Raw genomic sequence first — 20,685 nt, 5'->3', positions numbered from 1 at the left:
AGCAGCTCCGTGACATACAGCGCTGACAGCAGCTCCGTGACATACAGCGCTGACAGCAGCTCCGTGACATACAGCGCTGACAGCAGCTCCGTGACATACAGCGCTGACAGCAGCACCGTGACATACAGCGCTGACAGCAGCTCCGTGACATACAGCGCTGACAGCAGCTCCGTGACATACAGCGCTGACAGCAGCTCCGTGACATACAGCACTGACAGCAGCTCCGTGACATACAGCGCTGACAGCAGCTCCGTGACATACAGCGCTGACAGCAGCACCGTGACATACAGCGCTGACAGCAGCTCCGTGACATACAGCGCTGACAGCAGCTCCGTGACATACAGCGCTGACAGCAGCTCCGTGACATACAGCGCTGACAGCAGCTCCGTGACATACAGCGCTGACAGCAGCTCCGTGACATACAGCGCTGACAGCAGCTCCGTGACATACAGCGCTGACAGCAGCTCCGTGACATACAGCGCTGACAGCAGCTCCGTGACATACAGCGCTGACAGCAGCTCCGTGACATACAGCGCTGACAGCAGCTCCGTGACATACAGCGCTGACAGCAGCTCCGTGACATACAGCGCTGACAGCAGCACCGTAAGCAGCCCCAGGAGGAAGTCAGCACAGCACAGGGATGGTGTGATCCCCTCATAATAAGAACCCCCAGGAGGAAGTCAGCACAGCACAGGGATGGTGGGAGCCCCTCATAATAAGAACACCCAGGAGGAAGTCAGCACAGCACAGGGATGGTGGGAACCCCTCATAATAAGCAGCCCCAGTAGAAATATGACACCGCTCAACCTCTTCAAAGAGGAGGGTAGGGGCATATAGTACGGTGTGCTTTTTTGGGTCAGGGAAGTGAGCCAAATGAATTAAGAAGGTCTGTGTGCTTGATTCCAAAAATTGTTTATAGACATATACATGGTCTACTGATCACATGTGTTGAATTCCTCCGAGATCCATGCCTCATTCATTTTTAGAAATGTGAGGTAGTTAACACTGTGGTGAGCTAGGCGAGTACGCTTATCGGTCACAATCCCCCCTGCTGCGCTGAACGTCCTTTCGGACAGGACACTGGATGAGGGGCAAGCCAACAGTTCGATTGCAAATTGGGCAAGCTCTGGCCAGAGGTCAAGCCTGCCCACCCAGTAGTCTAGGGGTTCATCACTCCTCAGAGCGTCCACATCGGCCGTTAACCCAATGTAGTCGGACACCTGACGGTCTAGGCGTTCCCTGATGCTGGATCCGGATGACACCTGTCGATGGGTCGGCTGAAAGAATGACCTCATATCCGAAGTCACCAACACATCTTCAAACCGGCCTCTTCTTGCAGGCGCTGTTGGATTGGTACCCGCAAATCCTTCTCTGGGAGTGGGAATTGCTCCTCTGCCAGCGCACGCAAAAGCAGAATGCAGCATTTCTCGAAGCAAGGCCTGGAAGTGCTGCATTCTGACAGCCCTCTGCGACGGCGGTAACATTTCCGCCATTTTGTGTTTGTACCGGGGGTCTAAGTACGTTGCCACCCAGTACTGGTCCTTGACCCTCATGCTTTTTATACGGGGGTCCCTATTAAAACACTGGAGCATGAAGGCCCCCATTTGCACTAAAGTGGAAGCGGTGTGGTGGCCTGGCTCCTGCTCATCATCCAGGATAATGTCGTCCTCTTCATTCTCCTCTCCCCATCCTCGCACAACAGGGATCCCAGAAAGGTTTAAAGCATGCTCTTCTTGCTCCTGCTCATCCGCCCCGGCACCATCCTCCTCTGACTCCTCATCAGACTCCTGTTGTTGACTTGTCTCAGATAGAGTAGCCCCCCCTGGGAATTCATCCAGCATTGCGACTTCCTCATCTTCCCGCTCCTGCTCCTCCACAGCCTGATCAATGACACGACGCAATGCACGCTCCAGAAAGAAGGCATAAGGTACCATGTCACTGATGGCGCCATGGCTGCGACTGACCAGTTTGGTGATCTCCTCAAATGGCCGCAGAAGTCTGCATGTGTCGCGCATGAGCAGCCACTGGCGCGGTGAAAAAAAACCCAGCTCCCCAGAACCGTTTCTTTCGCAGAGTTCATACAGGTAGACGTTAACTGCACGTTTCTGCTGGAGCAGCCTATCAAGCATATAGAAGGTTGAGTTCCATCGCGTCGGGCAATCGCAAATAAGACGTCTGACCGGCAGATGGTGTCGCCGCTGAATGTCAGCAAGGCGAGCCATGGCCGTGTAAGATCTTCTGAAATGGGCCGAGATTTTCCTTGCCTGCCGCAAGATGTCCTGGACCCCAGGGTATTTGACAAGGAATCGCTGCACGACCAAGTTTAAGACGTGTGCCATGCACGGCACGTGCGTGATTTTGCCCTGTTTCAATGCGCTAAGCAGATTGGCACCGTTGTCACACACCACTTTACCAACTGTCAAATTGAGCGGTGTTAGCCACTCATCTGCCTGTGAACGCAAAGCTGAAAGGAGTGCCGGGCCAGTGTGGCTCTTTGCTTCCAGGCACAACAGACGCAGCACGGCATGGCAACGTCTCACCTGGCATGTGGAATAGGTTCTGGGGAGCTTGGGCGGTGCAGTGGAAGAGACGCTAGCAGCGGAAAAGGAGGAGGCAGCTGAGGAGGAGAGGGAGGAGGATGGAGTAGGAGGAGGAGAAGAAGAGTCAGGCCTGCATGCAATCCGTGGCGGTAAAACCAAATCTACACGGGTGCCACGGGTTACATGCTTGACGGCCGTCAGAAGGTTCACCCAGTGGGCAGTAAAACTGATATACCTTCCCTGCCCGTGTTTGCTAGACCACGTGTCTGTGGTCAGATGTATCTTGGCACCGACACTGTGTGCCAGAGATACATTCACTTGCCGCTGAACATGGCCATATAGCTCTGGGATGCCCTTCTCTGAGAAATACTTCCTTCCTGGGACCTTCCATTGTGGTGTTCCAATGGCCACAAATTTGCGAAAGGCCTCCGAGTCCACCAGTTTATATGGCAGTAGTTGGCGGGCTATGAGTTCTGACAAGCCAGCCGCCAACCGTTGGGCAAGAGGGTTATCCGGCGTCATCATTTTTTTACGCTCAAACATTAGGCCCACGGAAGCCTGCCTTTTTGCAGAAAAATGTGAGCTTGGCGTGATGGAAGGTGGAGTGGAGGACAATTGTGAGGAGAGAGGAGAAGGAGAAGTAGAAGACGAGGCTGGACGGTGAGAGCCTGCAGTGTGGCTTTGTGTGTTCCGTTGCTCCCACTGGGCTCGGTGATGGCTGCTCATGTGCCTTCTTAAGGCGGTCGTCCCTAGGTGAGTATTGGGCTTACCGCGACTAACGCGTTGACTGCAAAGATTGCAGATGGCAACGCTATTGTCAGCAGCGGACACGTTAAAAAAAGCCCACACTGCGGAGCCATGTGCCGGTGTCCTGGGAGCGCCAGATGTGACCGTACATGGTCGATGACTCGCTCCTGATACATTTGCAGTCTGCTTTGTCCCTGCTGTGCAATGTAAGTCATTGCTGCTTCTCCTCCCTATCTGCTGGTCCATATCTCCCTCTGAACTCCCCTCCTCTTCCTCTCTTGTGGGCACCCACGTGACATCACTAGACACGTCATCATCAACGTCACCTTCCCCACCGCTATAAGTAGAGTAGGCAGCAACACCGGGGACCAACCTCCTCCTTGGGCTGATCTGGGTACTGGCGTCAGACTGCTGAGTAGCGCTTGTTGCTACCTCCTCTTCCTGATCCAATACCAAGAGTGGCTGCGCATCAGAAATGTCCTCTTGATATGGATCGGAAAATAATTCCAGTGACTCAAGCGGAAGGTATGTGGTGGTGGTGGTGGTGGTCGTGTTGTTGGTGGTAGTGTCTTTGGGGGTGCACATAGCAGAGAGTGAAGAAGAGGGTGCAGATCGAGAGGATGAGGAGGGTGCAGAAGAGTAAGGCTGAGCGAGCCACTCAACCAAGTCTGGTGCATCCTTTAAAGTAATTGAACGCACCTTCTGCAACTTCCCACTTTGGCTCAAGCCTGTTGCTCCTGCCCTACCCCTACCACCCCTGCGGAAGGGCCTGCCTCTTCCTCTGCATGTCATTTTTTAAATGACCCTGTGACAAAACTCTTAGTCCCTATACCGCTGAAGGACTGCTGCAGTATAGGTGAGCGGTCAGCAGTGGTGCACGTCAACCCTATCTATTGTGGACCTATAGCGGTCCTTACAGAACAGCAGACTGTACCGCACTCAAGCCTATGTACCGTAGCACCCTATACCAAGTTACCAGTCCTTATAAGAACTTTTGTGGACCAAGCAGGTTGTGTATTAGTGTTTAGCAGACTGTACGTCAGTCCCTATACCGCTGAAGGACTGCTGCAGTATAGGGCAGCGGTCAGCAGTGGTGCACGTCAACCCTATCTATTGTGGACCGATAGCGGTCCTTACAGAACAGCAGACTGTACCGCACTCAAGCCTATGTACCGTAGCACCCTATACCAAGTTACCAGTCCTTATAAGAACTTTTGTGGACCAAGCAGGTTGTGTATTAGTGTTTAGCAGACTGTACGTCAGTCCCTATACCGCTGAAGGACTGCTGCAGTATAGGGCAGCGGTCAGCAGTGGTGCACGTCAACCCTATCTATTGTGGACCGATAGCGGTCCTTACAGAACAGCAGACTGTACCGCACTCAAGCCTATGTACCGTAGCACCCTATACCAAGTTACCAGTCCTTATAAGAACTTTTGTGGAACAAGCAGGTTGTGTGTTAGTGATTAGCAGACTGTACGTCAGTCCCTATACCGCTGAAGGACTGCTGCAGTATAGGTGAGCGGTCAGCAGTGGTGCACGTCAACCCTATCTATTGTGGACCGATAGCGGTCCTTACAGAACAGCAGACTGTACCGCACTCAAGCCTATGTACCGTAGCACCCTATACCAAGTTACCAGTCCTTATAAGAACTTTTGTGGACCAAGCAGGTTGTGTATTAGTGTTTAGCAGACTGTACGTCAGTCCCTATACCGCTGAAGGACTGCTGCAGTATAGGGCAGCGGTCAGCAGTGGTGCACGTCAACCCTATCTATTGTGGACCGATAGCGGTCCTTACAGAACAGCAGACTGTACCGCACTCAAGCCTATGTACCGTAGCACCCTATACCAAGTTACCAGTCCTTATAAGAACTTTTGTGGACCAAGCAGGTTGTGTGTTAGTGTTTAGCAGACTGTACGTCAGTCCCTATACCGCTGAAGGACTGCTGCAGTATAGGGCAGCGGTCAGCAGTGGTGCACGTCAACCCTATCTATTGTGGACCGATAGCGGTCCTTACAGAACAGCAGACTGTACCGCACTCAAGCCTATGTACCGTAGCACCCTATACCAAGTTACCAGTCCTTATAAGAACTTTTGTGGAACAAGCAGGTTGTGTGTTAGTGATTAGCAGACTGTACGTCAGTCCCTATACCGCTGAAGGACTGCTGCAGTATAGGTGAGCGGTCAGCAGTGGTGCACGTCAACCCTATCTATTGTGGACCGATAGCGGTCCTTACAGAACAGCAGACTGTACCGCACTCAAGCCTATGTACCGTAGCACCCTATACCAAGTTACCAGTCCTTATAAGAACTTTTGTGGACCAAGCAGGTTGTGTATTAGTGTTTAGCAGACTGTACGTCAGTCCCTATACCGCTGAAGGACTGCTGCAGTATAGGGCAGCGGTCAGCAGTGGTGCACGTCAACCCTATCTATTGTGGACCGATAGCGGTCCTTACAGAACAGCAGACTGTACCGCACTCAAGCCTATGTACCGTAGCACCCTATACCAAGTTACCAGTCCTTATAAGAACTTTTGTGGACCAAGCAGGTTGTGTATTAGTGTTTAGCAGACTGTACGTCAGTCCCTATACCGCTGAAGGACTGCTGCAGTATAGGGCAGCGGTCAGCAGTGGTGCACGTCAACCCTATCTATTGTGGACCGATAGCGGTCCTTACAGAACAGCAGACTGTACCGCACTCAAGCCTATGTACCGTAGCACCCTATACCAAGTTACCAGTCCTTATAAGAACTTTTGTGGAACAAGCAGGTTGTGTGTTAGTGATTAGCAGACTGTACGTCAGTCCCTATACCGCTGAAGGACTGCTGCAGTATAGGGCAGCGGTCAGCAGTGGTGCACGTCAACCCTATCTATTGTGGACCGATAGCGGTCCTTACAGAACAGCAGACTGTACCGCACTCAAGCCTATGTACCGTAGCACCCTATACCAAGTTACCAGTCCTTATAAGAACTTTTGTGGAACAAGCAGGTTGTGTGTTAGTGATTAGCAGACTGTACGTCAGTCCCTATACCGCTGAAGGACTGCTGCAGTATAGGTGAGCGGTCAGCAGTGGTGCACGTCAACCCTATCTATTGTGGACCGATAGCGGTCCTTACAGAACAGCAGACTGTACCGCACTCAAGCCTATGTACCGTAGCACCCTATACCAAGTTACCAGTCCTTATAAGAACTTTTGTGGACCAAGCAGGTTGTGTATTAGTGTTTAGCAGACTGTACGTCAGTCCCTATACCGCTGAAGGACTGCTGCAGTATAGGGCAGCGGTCAGCAGTGGTGCACGTCAACCCTATCTATTGTGGACCGATAGCGGTCCTTACAGAACAGCAGACTGTACCGCACTCAAGCCTATGTACCGTAGCACCCTATACCAAGTTACCAGTCCTTATAAGAACTTTTGTGGACCAAGCAGGTTGTGTATTAGTGTTTAGCAGACTGTACGTCAGTCCCTATACCGCTGAAGGACTGCTGCAGTATAGGGCAGCGGTCAGCAGTGGTGCACGTCAACCCTATCTATTGTGGACCGATAGCGGTCCTTACAGAACAGCAGACTGTACCGCACTCAAGCCTATGTACCGTAGCACCCTATACCAAGTTACCAGTCCTTATAAGAACTTTTGTGGACCAAGCAGGTTGTGTATTAGTGTTTAGCAGACTGTACGTCAGTCCCTATACCGCTGAAGGACTGCTGCAGTATAGGGCAGCGGTCAGCAGTGGTGCACGTCAACCCTATCTATTGTGGACCGATAGCGGTCCTTACAGAACAGCAGACTGTACCGCACTCAAGCCTATGTACCGTAGCACCCTATACCAAGTTACCAGTCCTTATAAGAACTTTTGTGGAACAAGCAGGTTGTGTGTTAGTGATTAGCAGACTGTACGTCAGTCCCTATACCGCTGAAGGACTGCTGCAGTATAGGTGAGCGGTCAGCAGTGGTGCACGTCAACCCTATCTATTGTGGACCGATAGCGGTCCTTACAGAACAGCAGACTGTACCGCACTCAAGCCTATGTACCGTAGCACCCTATACCAAGTTACCAGTCCTTATAAGAACTTTTGTGGACCAAGCAGGTTGTGTATTAGTGTTTAGCAGACTGTACGTCAGTCCCTATACCGCTGAAGGACTGCTGCAGTATAGGGCAGCGGTCAGCAGTGGTGCACGTCAACCCTATCTATTGTGGACCGATAGCGGTCCTTACAGAACAGCAGACTGTACCGCACTCAAGCCTATGTACCGTAGCACCCTATACCAAGTTACCAGTCCTTATAAGAACTTTTGTGGACCAAGCAGGTTGTGTGTTAGTGTTTAGCAGACTGTACGTCAGTCCCTATACCGCTGAAGGACTGCTGCAGTATAGGGCAGCGGTCAGCAGTGGTGCACGTCAACCCTATCTATTGTGGACCGATAGCGGTCCTTACAGAACAGCAGACTGTACCGCACTCAAGCCTATGTACCGTAGCACCCTATACCAAGTTACCAGTCCTTATAAGAACTTTTGTGGAACAAGCAGGTTGTGTGTTAGTGATTAGCAGACTGTACGTCAGTCCCTATACCGCTGAAGGACTGCTGCAGTATAGGTGAGCGGTCAGCAGTGGTGCACGTCAACCCTATCTATTGTGGACCGATAGCGGTCCTTACAGAACAGCAGACTGTACCGCACTCAAGCCTATGTACCGTAGCACCCTATACCAAGTTACCAGTCCTTATAAGAACTTTTGTGGACCAAGCAGGTTGTGTATTAGTGTTTAGCAGACTGTACGTCAGTCCCTATACCGCTGAAGGACTGCTGCAGTATAGGGCAGCGGTCAGCAGTGGTGCACGTCAACCCTATCTATTGTGGACCGATAGCGGTCCTTACAGAACAGCAGACTGTACCGCACTCAAGCCTATGTACCGTAGCACCCTATACCAAGTTACCAGTCCTTATAAGAACTTTTGTGGACCAAGCAGGTTGTGTATTAGTGTTTAGCAGACTGTACGTCAGTCCCTATACCGCTGAAGGACTGCTGCAGTATAGGGCAGCGGTCAGCAGTGGTGCACGTCAACCCTATCTATTGTGGACCGATAGCGGTCCTTACAGAACAGCAGACTGTACCGCACTCAAGCCTATGTACCGTAGCACCCTATACCAAGTTACCAGTCCTTATAAGAACTTTTGTGGAACAAGCAGGTTGTGTGTTAGTGATTAGCAGACTGTACGTCAGTCCCTATACCGCTGAAGGACTGCTGCAGTATAGGGCAGCGGTCAGCAGTGGTGCACGTCAACCCTATCTATTGTGGACCGATAGCGGTCCTTACAGAACAGCAGACTGTACCGCACTCAAGCCTATGTACCGTAGCACCCTATACCAAGTTACCAGTCCTTATAAGAACTTTTGTGGAACAAGTGAGTTGTGAATGTTTAGCAGACTGCAGCAGAAGGGCAGCAGTCAAGTATAATATCCTTTCTATATTTGGAAGAAAGAATATTATACATGTACAAGCCTATTACTGTACCACTGATACCAGTCCTGAAAAGAACCTTTGTGGAACTAATAATAACAGCAAGTCTTTAAAATTACCCTCACTGCCTGACAACACTGCTTCCTTCCTGTCCCTATACAAATTGGCAAAAAAAGAGAACGATTAGTGGTTACTGGAACAGCTCTTTTGTGGACCTTGATAGTAACAGCTAATGATGATGATGATGATGATGATGATGAAAGACTAATCTGGCTGTCCCTGTAGCATACACCGTCCTTTCCCTTTCTCTAAACTAACAAAAGACACTCAGGCTGCTGCAAGAATCAGCAGCACAGCAAACCTATCAACACCTAACACCTATACCAGTCCTGAAAAGAACTTTTGTGTACCAAATAGCTAGTGGTTTATCTCTCCCTACTCCACACAGGAACCTGTCCCTATCTTAACAGAAGAAAGAATGTAAAATGGCCACCGGATCGGGTGTATTTATAGGTTAGGGGGAATGTACAAGTGTCCATGTGCTGTCATGTCTCAATTGGCTGTCCTGTATCACATGATAAACGTGTCACCAAAGGTTAAAGTTCTTGTATACATTAAACACGTAAGTCCGCCGCGGCGAACGACGGAAAAAGGCGTTCGAACGTGCGGACCGCGAATGTCGGAAATTCGCCGCGAAACGACCGCCGGGCGAACCGTTCGGCCATCACTAATCTTTATTGTGAGAAATGTTCAAAGTTTTTATAGAATGGTCCAAGGCAGTAGTATAGCCATGCTCTTCTGGACCCCAACAAACTAGTGTGCGTTTTATCAGTAACTGATTAACAGTTTCTATTGATTAGGCAATAACTCGTTCACTAACAAAGACACATTTTCCACCATCTGTAGGTACTGAGAGGCTTCCAATACCAGGACAAAATGTTGCAATACACTTTTTTGGGACTGTGTACACATTAGCAATAACCAGATGAGCAGGCGGAAAAACAGGAATAGTCCCCAGATTCACTATCTGAACAAGCACCTTTCCGTGATGCATGACAGTCCTGGCTTGTCACCATTCTCCCTATACCTCCAGATATCATCAAGGTTTGAATATGACAGTAGACCCTTGCAGCTTTTTCTCAGTCCCTATGCAGATTGGGCAGACTGTCTCCTGCCGAGATAATAAATTCAGCCTACGGCAAGGTGGCAACCACACCAACCCCACCTTCTCTGTGTATTCTGCATCTGATGGATTTGATAAGCATTGACCAGATTCTGGAGCTGGGTCAGTTTTTTTCTGGGCTCTTGGATGTGTTGCTGAATGTACTGTAGCTTCCTTCAAAAGTATCTCCAAAGCCAGTTCTTGCAGTTTGATCATAGTTCATAGCCCAGAGAGGTCAAAACTATCTCAATGCAATCTACTGTCTGATCAAACTCTCGAATGGACATACAGGTCCCCCCTTCAAGGGAAATGGGAAGATTGTTAGTGGCCTTTAAAGTGAGTGAAGATAAGTCTAATGTCGAGGCTTGACCAAACTGCTGCTGGTAGAAAGTATAGTCAATGATGGTCACTTCCGGACCATTATCAACCAAGCAGCTTGCTTGATGGCCATTCCAAACCATGGATATCAATAGCATCCTAGAGGTAGCAGTTATTTCCTGCTGGATGGAAATGATTGACTCATTTAAATCTCTAACTGCCCTCTCTGAAGTGGATATAGGGGAGGGGACGGTTGCTTCCTACGTTACCAATGGTCTTACGTCTCCATTGATATCTGAAACTTGGGCCACTGCCTCCTCCTTTTCTTGTTTATCTGCTTCTTGAAAAAGCTTTACCATAGCAGTGGCTCTCACGTGATCTTTCAGAGCTCTTTTTATGGAACCATCTTTAATTCCTGAGATAAACTGCTCTTGACTAACTTGATATGGGGTGTCAATAGTAGCACAGCCTTCCTGAGTTTTTTTTTTCATTCTTTCCCATAATTACTGAATGGCCACAACATACTGGGGTACAGAATTAGAATTTGCGGTTAGCTCAGCTATGGGGTGACCTCAACATACATGCTCTCTAATCAGACCATGATTTGTGTCAGAGTGGCTTGTTTAGCATCTAGTAAGATGAGCACAGCTCTCCAGCCACATATTTTAGGGACATAATCACCAGGTAAGGCAATTGTGTTATCGGCACCTGAAACAGATGAGCCACACTCTCCAGCCTCTCTACTCAGGCTGCCACGGAAATATTTAAGCCATTATAATTGGGTATCAGTGCCACAGTCAGTCCCAAAAATACCATTGTTACACCTCAGGCTGGACCTGCCATTGAGGATGAGTTTTCCATATCCCCCCAACTATGCCAAGATGTAGACGGGGCTGACCAAGTGTACCCAAGAATTGGGTGATGTCCACACCACCTTAAGACTTATATGTTGGTTTATGATATTGAAACTGAAAAACAACTGGACTATGACAGATTGCAGAAGTGGCACAGTATTAATAATAGTTTACACAGCTTGCTCAGGTAGAGTAATAATGGCTGCCAGTGAGGCATTTTTCAGACAAGCAATATATTGTAGGGTTACAGACCACTGAAAGCACGAGGAACACTTCCTTTAGAGGTGGTATCAATACGTTGCTCTGCGTTCCAAAAAATGTCTGGAGGATGTCCCGTTGGAGATGAGAGGAATATCCAGGAACCTGACAGAAAGAGATGCACTGTAAGGGGAAAGTAAGTGCTTTTTTTAAGCACTTATGTGTCATTGATGGCCACCCAAATCTTGCGAGATTTCAGTGCCCAAAAGGACAAAAGGAGATGCTGGCCTCCCCAATTTGGCTGCCAAGAGCCCATTATCAGGGACAACTTAGTCCCCAATGAGCTCCTGCCAGCCTGAAAGAAGTGACCTTGTGCCCTCTTCAAGCTTGGCAGTGTACTACAGCACTACACCTGTCTATATATTGATTCACCAAAATCAAAAGAATAGTGCACAGATATCAGTGCCTTTGGTTTAGCTTAGATTTAATAAATTCCTGTTTTGGAAATAAGTTCTATTGATAAAAAAATAAATTAAACCAGGAGTAAAAATGGAATTTTACGGCAAGCAAGAGTTTGAGTACTGTAAATCAGTTTTTACTTCATTCCAATGTTTATAAATTAAGCCCAATACAATGCCACTTTTAATATGGCATTTTAATAACCTTTTCAATTTTTTTTTATTGTTTATGGACAAAGGCATTTAAAAAAAAAAAATTCTGATATCCATTTATTTGATTTGAATAGACGTGGTACCCAATGTAAATTCTGTATTATACTAAATCGTGTTGAAGTTTGATTCACATATTTGTGTAGACCACAGGTAAATTGTGATCTACACCTTCTTAAATGTGTCTATCTTAGAGAAAACATTGTATCCAAAGGGTAGACAGTGATGTCAAATGATTGATTGCATATTCAGTTTAAACTAGGACTGTGTACTCAGCATTGTGGGTAACTCAGCAACAACCAATGGCTGAGTGATCACAAAAAAAAAAGACTGTGATTTGAGTTCAGCCAACTGAGTTTTATGCTATGAGTATACAAATGCATGCTCACAGAATGCAAGCATTCATGTCTGTTTAAGCCCCTGTACACAGGGTCGGAGATTTCCACAACCAAATGTGTCGGATTTTGTCCGTCGGATCTTGTCTGAAACTGTTGCATACACATGGTCGGAAAAAGTTGACGAAAAATCCGATCTTTCAGAACGTGATGACGTAATTTAGTTACGATGGGACTACATTCAGGCTAGTAGCCAATAGCTTTGATGTAGGAATTTGATCTGAGCATGCGTGGCACTTGGTCCGATCAAAATTCTCTACACATGAACAAAGTATGTCCGATCGGACCAGTTTGTCAGGAAATATTTCCAACAAGTTGGAAAATTGGGTCCGGCGGATATTCCAACGGAATCAGTCCAATGCATACCACACACAGTCGGATTATCCGACAACACGGTCCGATTGGACACATTCCGACGGATTCTCCGACAGTGTGTACAAGGGCTAAGAGTCTGTGATGCTTAAGCAAACATACAGACCTTAGTAAGCATTTGATCACCTTTTTTAATCCTGATCCATCTGCAATTTATTACCAGACACTTCTGGTAAGCATGTTCTAAGCAGTGTTCTTATACCCACTTATTTTTTATTGGTTAACGGTTGTTATAGAAGAAACTAACCGGGTTGTAAGAACAGTAACTGCAGAATTAGAAGTTACTTCAGACTTGCTGACATCTGAATTTTGGTTGCAGTGGCCTCAGTGGTGCTTGCTGAGGTCTTGCTAGTTAGTGAACTTTGGAATATAGGTCTTCCTGGTTGTAGTCATGGTTTCACTAATAGTATCTCATGGAATGTAGGTTTTATGGGTTGTAGTTTTTATAGTTTTTGTAGTGTCTGGAGTAGATGTAATTCAGCATGAAACAGGCACTTCACAGCAGTACAATTGAATCTCATAGTTGACACAGATGAGCTCATAGGAGACATTGCATGTCACTTTCTGCTTCACATTAGCAAGTCAGGCATTTGGATGTGATTTTTCCCTGCAGAAAATGTCTTCTGAATTCTCACATAGACTGTGTCCATGTTTCCTGATGCCTGCAATCTTTCTCTTCATCCTCACCAGGTTCAAATGAAAGATAACTTGCATTAAACCACTGTGACCATGAACAGATAAGTGCACAGCCAAGTCCCATAGAAAGGAAGAAAATGCATTAGAAATATGTGTGTTATGTAATGACACAAAATGGATTATTGCAGTGGAAAATCCACCTTGATTTCTCCCAGAAGATTAGTGCACATGATCAGACTATCAGGAGAACTTAGTCCGGCGGACAATCTGCCGGACTTTGCAGCGGAGGTCCGCCAGACTTTCTGAGTGAGCGGATTTGCTCACACACTCCCACACACGACCGGACTTTTCAGACGGACAATCCGCCGGACATTTGGCAGAGGTCCGCCGGACTTTTCAAATGAATGGACTTGCCCGCACACGGAGTAAAGTCTGTTCATTTTGAACGTGACTCCAGGTAGACGGGACTACTAGCGAAGAACGTCAATGTCGCTGCTTTCATTGGCAAGATTGACCCCTTGCTAGCCCCATCACCTGGTATGGATTTAAAGGGGAACCCCTACGCCGAAAGAACGACGTGGGAGTCTCCCCGGAGTCCATACCAGACCCTTATCCGAGCACACAGCCCGGCCGGTCAGGAAAGGGGATGGGGACAAGCAAGTGGCCCCCCCTCCTAAGCCGTACCAGGCTGCGTGCCCTCAACATGGGGGCATGGGTGCTTTGGGGAAGGAGGGCCCTGCGTCTCCCCCACCCCAAAGCACCTTGTCCCATGTTGATAAGGACAAAGGCCTCTTCCCGACAACCCTGGTCATTGGTTGTTGGGGTCTGCGGGCGGGGGGCTTATCGTGATCCAGGAGCCCCCTTTAATAAGGGGTCCCCCAGATCCCGACCCTCCACCCTATGTGAATGAGTATGGGGTATGATGTACCCCTACCCATTCACCTGGGGGGAAAAAGTGTAAATAAAAAACACACAACACAGGTTTTTAAAGTAGTTTATTAGTCAACTTGAGGGTCTTCTTCTGACTTTGGGGGTCTTCTTCCGACTTCAAGGGTCTTGTTCCACTCTTCGGTTCTTCTGCCGGGCCTCCACTATCTTCTTCCAGCTCTTTTACTAGCGCCGGCCTGGTCTTCAAGTTTGTCGCTGTTGCTGTCACCGCCGCCTTCTTCTTCTTCTTCTCTTCTTCTTCCTTCCGATGTTGACACAACTATCTCTCAGGCCGTATTGCCAGGGACGCGTTGCGCAGCGACTTATATAGGCATAAAGGGCGGGGTCACTGGGTGATTTCACATGGTGACCCGCCCCTTATTATGTCACAGTCCCAGCATCCCCCGGCCGGCAGACCCCAACAACCAACTGCCAGGGTTGTCAGGAAGAGGCCCTGGTCCTCCTCAACATGGGGACAAGGTGCTTTGGGGCGGGGGGCCCTTCCCCAAAGCACCCTCACCCCCATGTTGAGGGCACGTGGCCTGGTATGGCTCAGAAGGGGGGCGCTCGCTCATCCCCACCCCCTTTCCTCAGCGGCCAGGCTGTGTGCTCGGAGAAGGGTCTGGTATGGACTTTGGGGGGACCCCATGCCGTTTTTTCAGGATAGGGGTTCCCTTTTAAATCCATACCAGGTGGCGGGGCTAGCGAGGTGTTAATCTCACCGATGGAAGTGGCGACATTGACTTTCTTTGCTAGGCCCGTCTAGCTGGAGTCACATTCAAAATGAACAGACTTTATTCCGTGTGTGGGCAAGTCCGTTCATTTGAAAAGTGTGGCGGACTAGCACACAGACGGGCGGATTGCCTGCCGGACTGCCGAGTCCGGCGGACAATTTTAAGTCAAGACTTCTTTCTAAGTCCGCCGGACTTTTGGGAAGAAAAAGTCCGCCGGAGTCCACACACGGGCGAATTGTCAGGCGGACTCTGATCTAAGACCACCGGATAGTCCGATCATGTGTACGTGACATAACAGGTACTGTGGATGACAGATATCTATGTCTGCCATCTTCAGCTTCAGAACTTCTCCAGCAATAGCTCTGTGTTTGTTCTGGAGCTGGAAGACACTCTTACCTTCATCAGGACTCGGTTCCAGAAGCCCTAAGTCTGAATAAAGAGCTGCTCCAGGAATTTTTTATTAGCTGCAAAACTGCTTTGAAGCAAAGTTTTAATGTTCTTTCCATTTTGGCCTGCTTCTAAGTAGCAATGTATTGCTTCTGAGATGCATAAGTAGATGTTGCAGTTGATGTTTTCAAACTGCTTCTTAGTTGCTTGGAACTGCTTCGTGGGAAAAGGGAAAGAAATGCATTTCACATACAATCAATTGCCCTTGTAATTGAATCATTTCTGAAAGTCATGCAGATGAAGATGTAAATAAAAAGCAGACATAGCTGCAATGCATTTCAAACACAAGTCCTTAATTTTATCTGCTGGGAACGTGATTTGTTAATATATAAAAGAAAAGAAAAAATTTCCACCATTGGCTTGGCATTTGGCCACATGATATTTTCTGCAGTACAGCCAAATTAAGCACTGATCTTTTCTTCAACCTACACCATGTGATCAAGTGGAAGGAGCTTCAGTCTCTCTCAGTAAGACTCTTGACATAGCATTAAGTTATTATTTGTTCGCTTTAAGCAGGCACCGTAACATGGAAGATGCAAATTTCTGCAACTTTCATTAAAGATGACCCAGCATTATGTTGTAATGTATTTGCAATATCTTACTGAGATCATAGTATACCACCTGGCAGTGCCACAATCTGCTTTTTTTCCAGAAGGATATCATGATTTTTCTCCAGGTACTATTCAGGGTTAGCATCCACTTCCTTGACTGAGGTGCTAACTCAATGAGGACAGTCATATACATCCTGGCGCCTGTGCAATTATTTTCTGTGCTTGTTAAAAAGTTACAATGTCACAGTTTGATCACTGGGCATAGGAGACTGAGGAAATGCATTCTCCTCTTTGCAGTAGATGGTAACATTATCACAGCCTAAGCAAAGTCACTTGCCATAAAGTGATTGTAAGGGTGTGTTTTTTTTTTAATAACAAACATGTCATACTTACCTCCACTGTGTAGCTCGTTTTGCACAGAGTGGCTCCGAACCTCATCTTCTGGGTTCCCCCGACGGCTCTCACGGCTCCTCCCCACATCAGATAACCCCCTAGGAGAAGCACACTCCCGAGTCCAGCATTCGGCGTCCATAGCCACTGAATGTATGACTCGACCCTGCCCCCAAATGCCTACGTCATTAGATTTGATTGACAGCAGCGGGAGCCAACGGCTGCACTGCTATCAATGTATCCAATCTAGAGCTGATAACCCCAGGCAGAGAGACAGCGTGTCCCCATTGGGTCAAGTTCCAGGGCTCAGACAAATAAAATGGGGAGGCTGGGGGGCCGGTCACTGACAGGTGTTTTTCACCTTAATGCATAGGATGCATTAAGGTGAAAAAACACAAAGGTTTACAACCCCTTTAAGCTCACGGACAGATTTGAACTAAAAAGAGTACAGCAGTTTGAAAAAGATACTGTTGCTGTACTTGATATTCATACAGAAAAGCTTACTGAAAGGTCTATATTACAGCCGAACTGCAGGCAAATATAAAAGACACACATTAATATAGCTCTCTATCTATTAATAGACCCTTAAATGTATTCCTTATTAATTCAAGCAGTTTACCTACTCGCATCAGTCTTGCAGTTCCTGTACTGCAAAGCTAAGACTGGGGGAGAGGGGAGCAGCACAAGCAGCCAATCAGTAGTGCATGCTAGTAGGAGAATACAGCAAAATGTAAGTGAGATGTGCTTATTAGTTTTCAGCTTCTCCTTTAATTTACCAATGAAAGGCTGAGGTATGAACAGGGCTTGTATGTGTTACATAACAGCAGCAGAAAAAGAATAAGGTCTCTTGCCCTGCCAGATAGGGCTGTGCTGTGTTAAAGAGCTATGTAAATCTCAGGACTGTATGGACAGAAATGAAAATCCTTTAGCAGGGGAATCAGCTCCCAACTATATTTATTTCATCTGTGTATTTATCTGTTTAGCCTGGATTTCAGCTTTAAGTTCTGTGAATCATACAGAAATGGCACTGTCCAAAACTGAATCAAAAGATTCACACAACATTAAAAAGTAGTCTCTCGAATCATGTAAAGATTCACTGTATCAAACCTTTAATCAACAGCAACAGAGGTTTGACCCAAAGCAGTCTCCTACCAAAGTATGAGTCTTCACAGTCAAATGCATTCACAATCTATTCCCAAGACCCCAAAAACGATCATCCCAAAACCATCGTAATGAATTCTAGTTTTGAATCATGGTTGGTCCTGTCAGCTCCCTCCCTCCTGACATCCTTCGATTGAAAAATTGAAGGTGCCTGGTGGAAAATTGTTGGATGAACAATACATGCATCTGATTGATCCCTATTCTGTCAGCCAACAGAGCTGGCTGTTGGAATAAAACAACAGGCCCTGCAGATCTGTCCATCTGCGTAGATAGAGGAACTCTATGGCCAGCTTAAAGCGGTCTTAAATCCAAAAGCATACATTTATTATATGCAGATAAACAGTTCTTAGATGTGGTGGTTACATTCATTTTCATTTTTAGGCTTCCTTTCCTTCAATTTAATCTGGTAATCTGGCCAGTACATCTGCTCTAGATGTAGCAGTTAGAGGATTGAGAAAATCCATTTACCACTGACAGGGTGCTTACAATTACCAGCTGTTATTTATTTATGTAAAACCATCCCCTGGCTGCCATGTGATCAAGACCTTAAAATGGAGGTTGTTTTGAACACAAGCTGATACACAGTTAAAAACCTTCTTTATGGCTTTGCATTAAAAATGTTAAAATGCTTTGTTGTTTACTGAATTATCATTTTTTTCCAACTGTACCATTCCCAAAACCGTCCTTCCAGCGTGGATTGGATCATATTACTAGCACGAAGAAAAGATAAACGTGCAACTGGTTGGTGATTTTTAACATTTTTACAGCCCATTGACTAAAATCATGTACAAGCCCCAATTCTGTAACACATGATATTTCCATTTCATTAGCGGTATTTTCATTATATGTAAATTAATGTGCCTAGGCTAATTTTTGTCATGCCAACAGTCTTTTGGCTCAGCTGCAGGGTACTGGCGAGAAGCTTAATCCATGCAAATGCCCCTAAAATCCATCATCAACCTGAACAAAAGAGTGGTATATTGGTAAAAATAAGTGACCAGATGACAGAGTGATGTGAAAATGATAATAATGACTAAATATGTTGATGGTGTCACAAAAGCTTCCATTAGCAATAACCAGGGCATGTAGTTATGATAGCTTTGCAAAACACTTACTTGTAGTTGATTCTTCTATAGTAGTTGTCTTTCCTGTGGTTGATGTTTCTGGTGTGCTGGTAACTTCTGCAATGTAAAGTTAATCAAATGTTTATTTCTAACCATATATTGCATGCAAATGCAATTTCAATTTATTAATTATTAGTATATATTTTATTTTACGTAATTTTTTTCTTTATAATATTCTAAACAAGCTTTTACTTTTTTTTAATCTTCAGCATAGACTTTTATTTTAAAGGTTATTTTGGGTATTTCATGGGAAATATCATGGGAAGGCTGTAGTGGGGATGTGGGCAGGATTGTCAGGTGATGATAAGAGAGTGCAGAATTCCACTATCATCTACACAGCATCAAGGTTCAGGGAGAATTCAAGGGGAGTAGGTACATATTATGGGGCAAGGGTGCATTAGCGTGCAGATCAGTTCTTGTAATGCCCACCTGGCACATCACTGTGGTCATGATAACAACATTCTAGATTAGAGGGGGTGTGCCCTTGACAGCCAGACCACTGAGGAAGGGGCTGTGTGATGGTAGACATCACCCAGACCGGAAGTTACCTGGGGCTGAAGGGCAGATCTTCAACCCTTCTTTTGTACTGTACATACAAGACTAAACAGGTATAAAAAAGACTTAAAGTCTCATTTTTTTTCCCTTTAAAATAACAAAAATGTTATATGTACCTGCTCAGTGCAATGGTTTTGCACAGAGCAGCTCCAGTCCTCCTCTTCTCGGGTCCCCCGCCGGCGCTCCTGGCTTCTCCCCTCTGCCAAGTGCCCCCATAGCAAGCGGTCTTATTCTAATTTCAGCTCTGCTCAAGTCATTTAGTTTCAGCTCAGACACTTATCTGAAAAAATACTGAACTCTGCACAGCTCCAACCAGCTATCTAGCCAGCTTCCAAATCTGAAAACACAGCTTTGCCCATAGATATTACAGAAGTAAAAGATATGATTTTATATTGCATAATACATCACTTGCTTTTAATGATTATTTTTGCAAACACCTAAAACTAGCTTATAAACTGTTTTGGTTGGGGGTCGTCTTGAACACAAGGTGATACAATGCTGAAAAGCTTGTGTCTTGGTAATAACATGTCAACTAACTTTCTCGTTTACTGAATTATATCTCTTTTCAACCACATCATAAACAAAAGCACATTTACTGTACAACTTGGATTGGATCATATCATCAGCACTGGGAAATGGCCAAATATACTAGTGCAAAGGGTTGGCAACTTGTAATATTTTCATGACCCTTTGACATAAAACACATAATTATTATAACATATTTCAACATTTTGTTGTTTTTCATCTGCATGTAATGGATTTTTCTCATTCATTATATGTAAATCAGTGTACTGAGCTTAATTTTTGCTGAACGTTCGTACCTTCTGTTACATTCTGAGAAGCATAATCCATGCAATGCACTTTAAAAACGACTAGGTCTCACTAGGTTGTCTCTTTTTTGCAAAATACTTACTTGTAGTTGATTTTTCTATAGTAGTTATCTTTCCTGTTGTTGATGTTTCTGTTGTGCTGGTAACTTCTGCTGTGCAATGTAAAGAATATGTTTATATGTAATGGCTACAATCACATCAAGTTATATGTAACCAAAATTTCCATGCAAAAGCAGTTTTTGATTAAGATTATTGTTTGACTGCCTTGAGTATCGGTGAAGTTCTTAATTTTAAAGGTTATTCCAATATGTTCATAATCAAGCTTTCCTGATCTCTACTACCTTGAATACTTTATCTTTTCCCAACTATGGGTCCCTTTCATGTTTTCCCTCTGGGTCCCACTACCAGTAAGAGGCTCTGTGTACTAGCATTGACTCTGATGCCCCTAACACGCGATCAAAATTTCAGCCAGCAAAAGACAGATGAGAGCTTTTCATTGGAAAATGTGACTGTGTGTAGGCTCTATCGGAATTTAGCAGGCCTCATTCCCACCAGCAAAAATTTGAGAGCATGTTCCTAATTTTCTAAAAAGTTTCTATCAGAAATTCCGATCGT

The 20,685-nt window shown here is 46.2% G+C and overlaps 1 protein-coding gene across 3 annotated transcripts in view; it reads right to left on the bottom strand.

The window, feature by feature from the left end:
* The window catches only part of LOC143935844 (uncharacterized), a 139,435-nt gene that overhangs the window by 57,557 nt on the left and 61,193 nt on the right, over nt 1–20,685 (bottom strand). For 2 of the 3 annotated variants that reach the window (XM_077459970.1, XM_077459988.1), the window contains exons 31-32: nt 20,154–20,222; nt 18,677–18,742 (exon numbers count right to left, since the gene is read on the bottom strand). In XM_077459970.1, the coding sequence (XP_077316096.1) occupies nt 18,677–18,742; nt 20,154–20,222 (135 nt within the window). The remainder of the gene's footprint in view (nt 1–18,676; nt 18,743–20,153; nt 20,223–20,685) is intronic. The other variant, XM_077459980.1, reaches the window with a different exon arrangement.

The sequence above is a fragment of the Lithobates pipiens genome, unplaced genomic scaffold (assembly GCF_037356315.1).
Source record: "Lithobates pipiens isolate NorthernLeopardFrog02 unplaced genomic scaffold, aLitPip1_a1.2 Scaffold_10, whole genome shotgun sequence".
NCBI lineage: Eukaryota > Metazoa > Chordata > Amphibia > Anura > Ranidae > Lithobates > Lithobates pipiens.
Note: the sequence above shows the minus strand (reverse complement) of the source record. Positions and strands in the feature narration are given on the sequence as shown.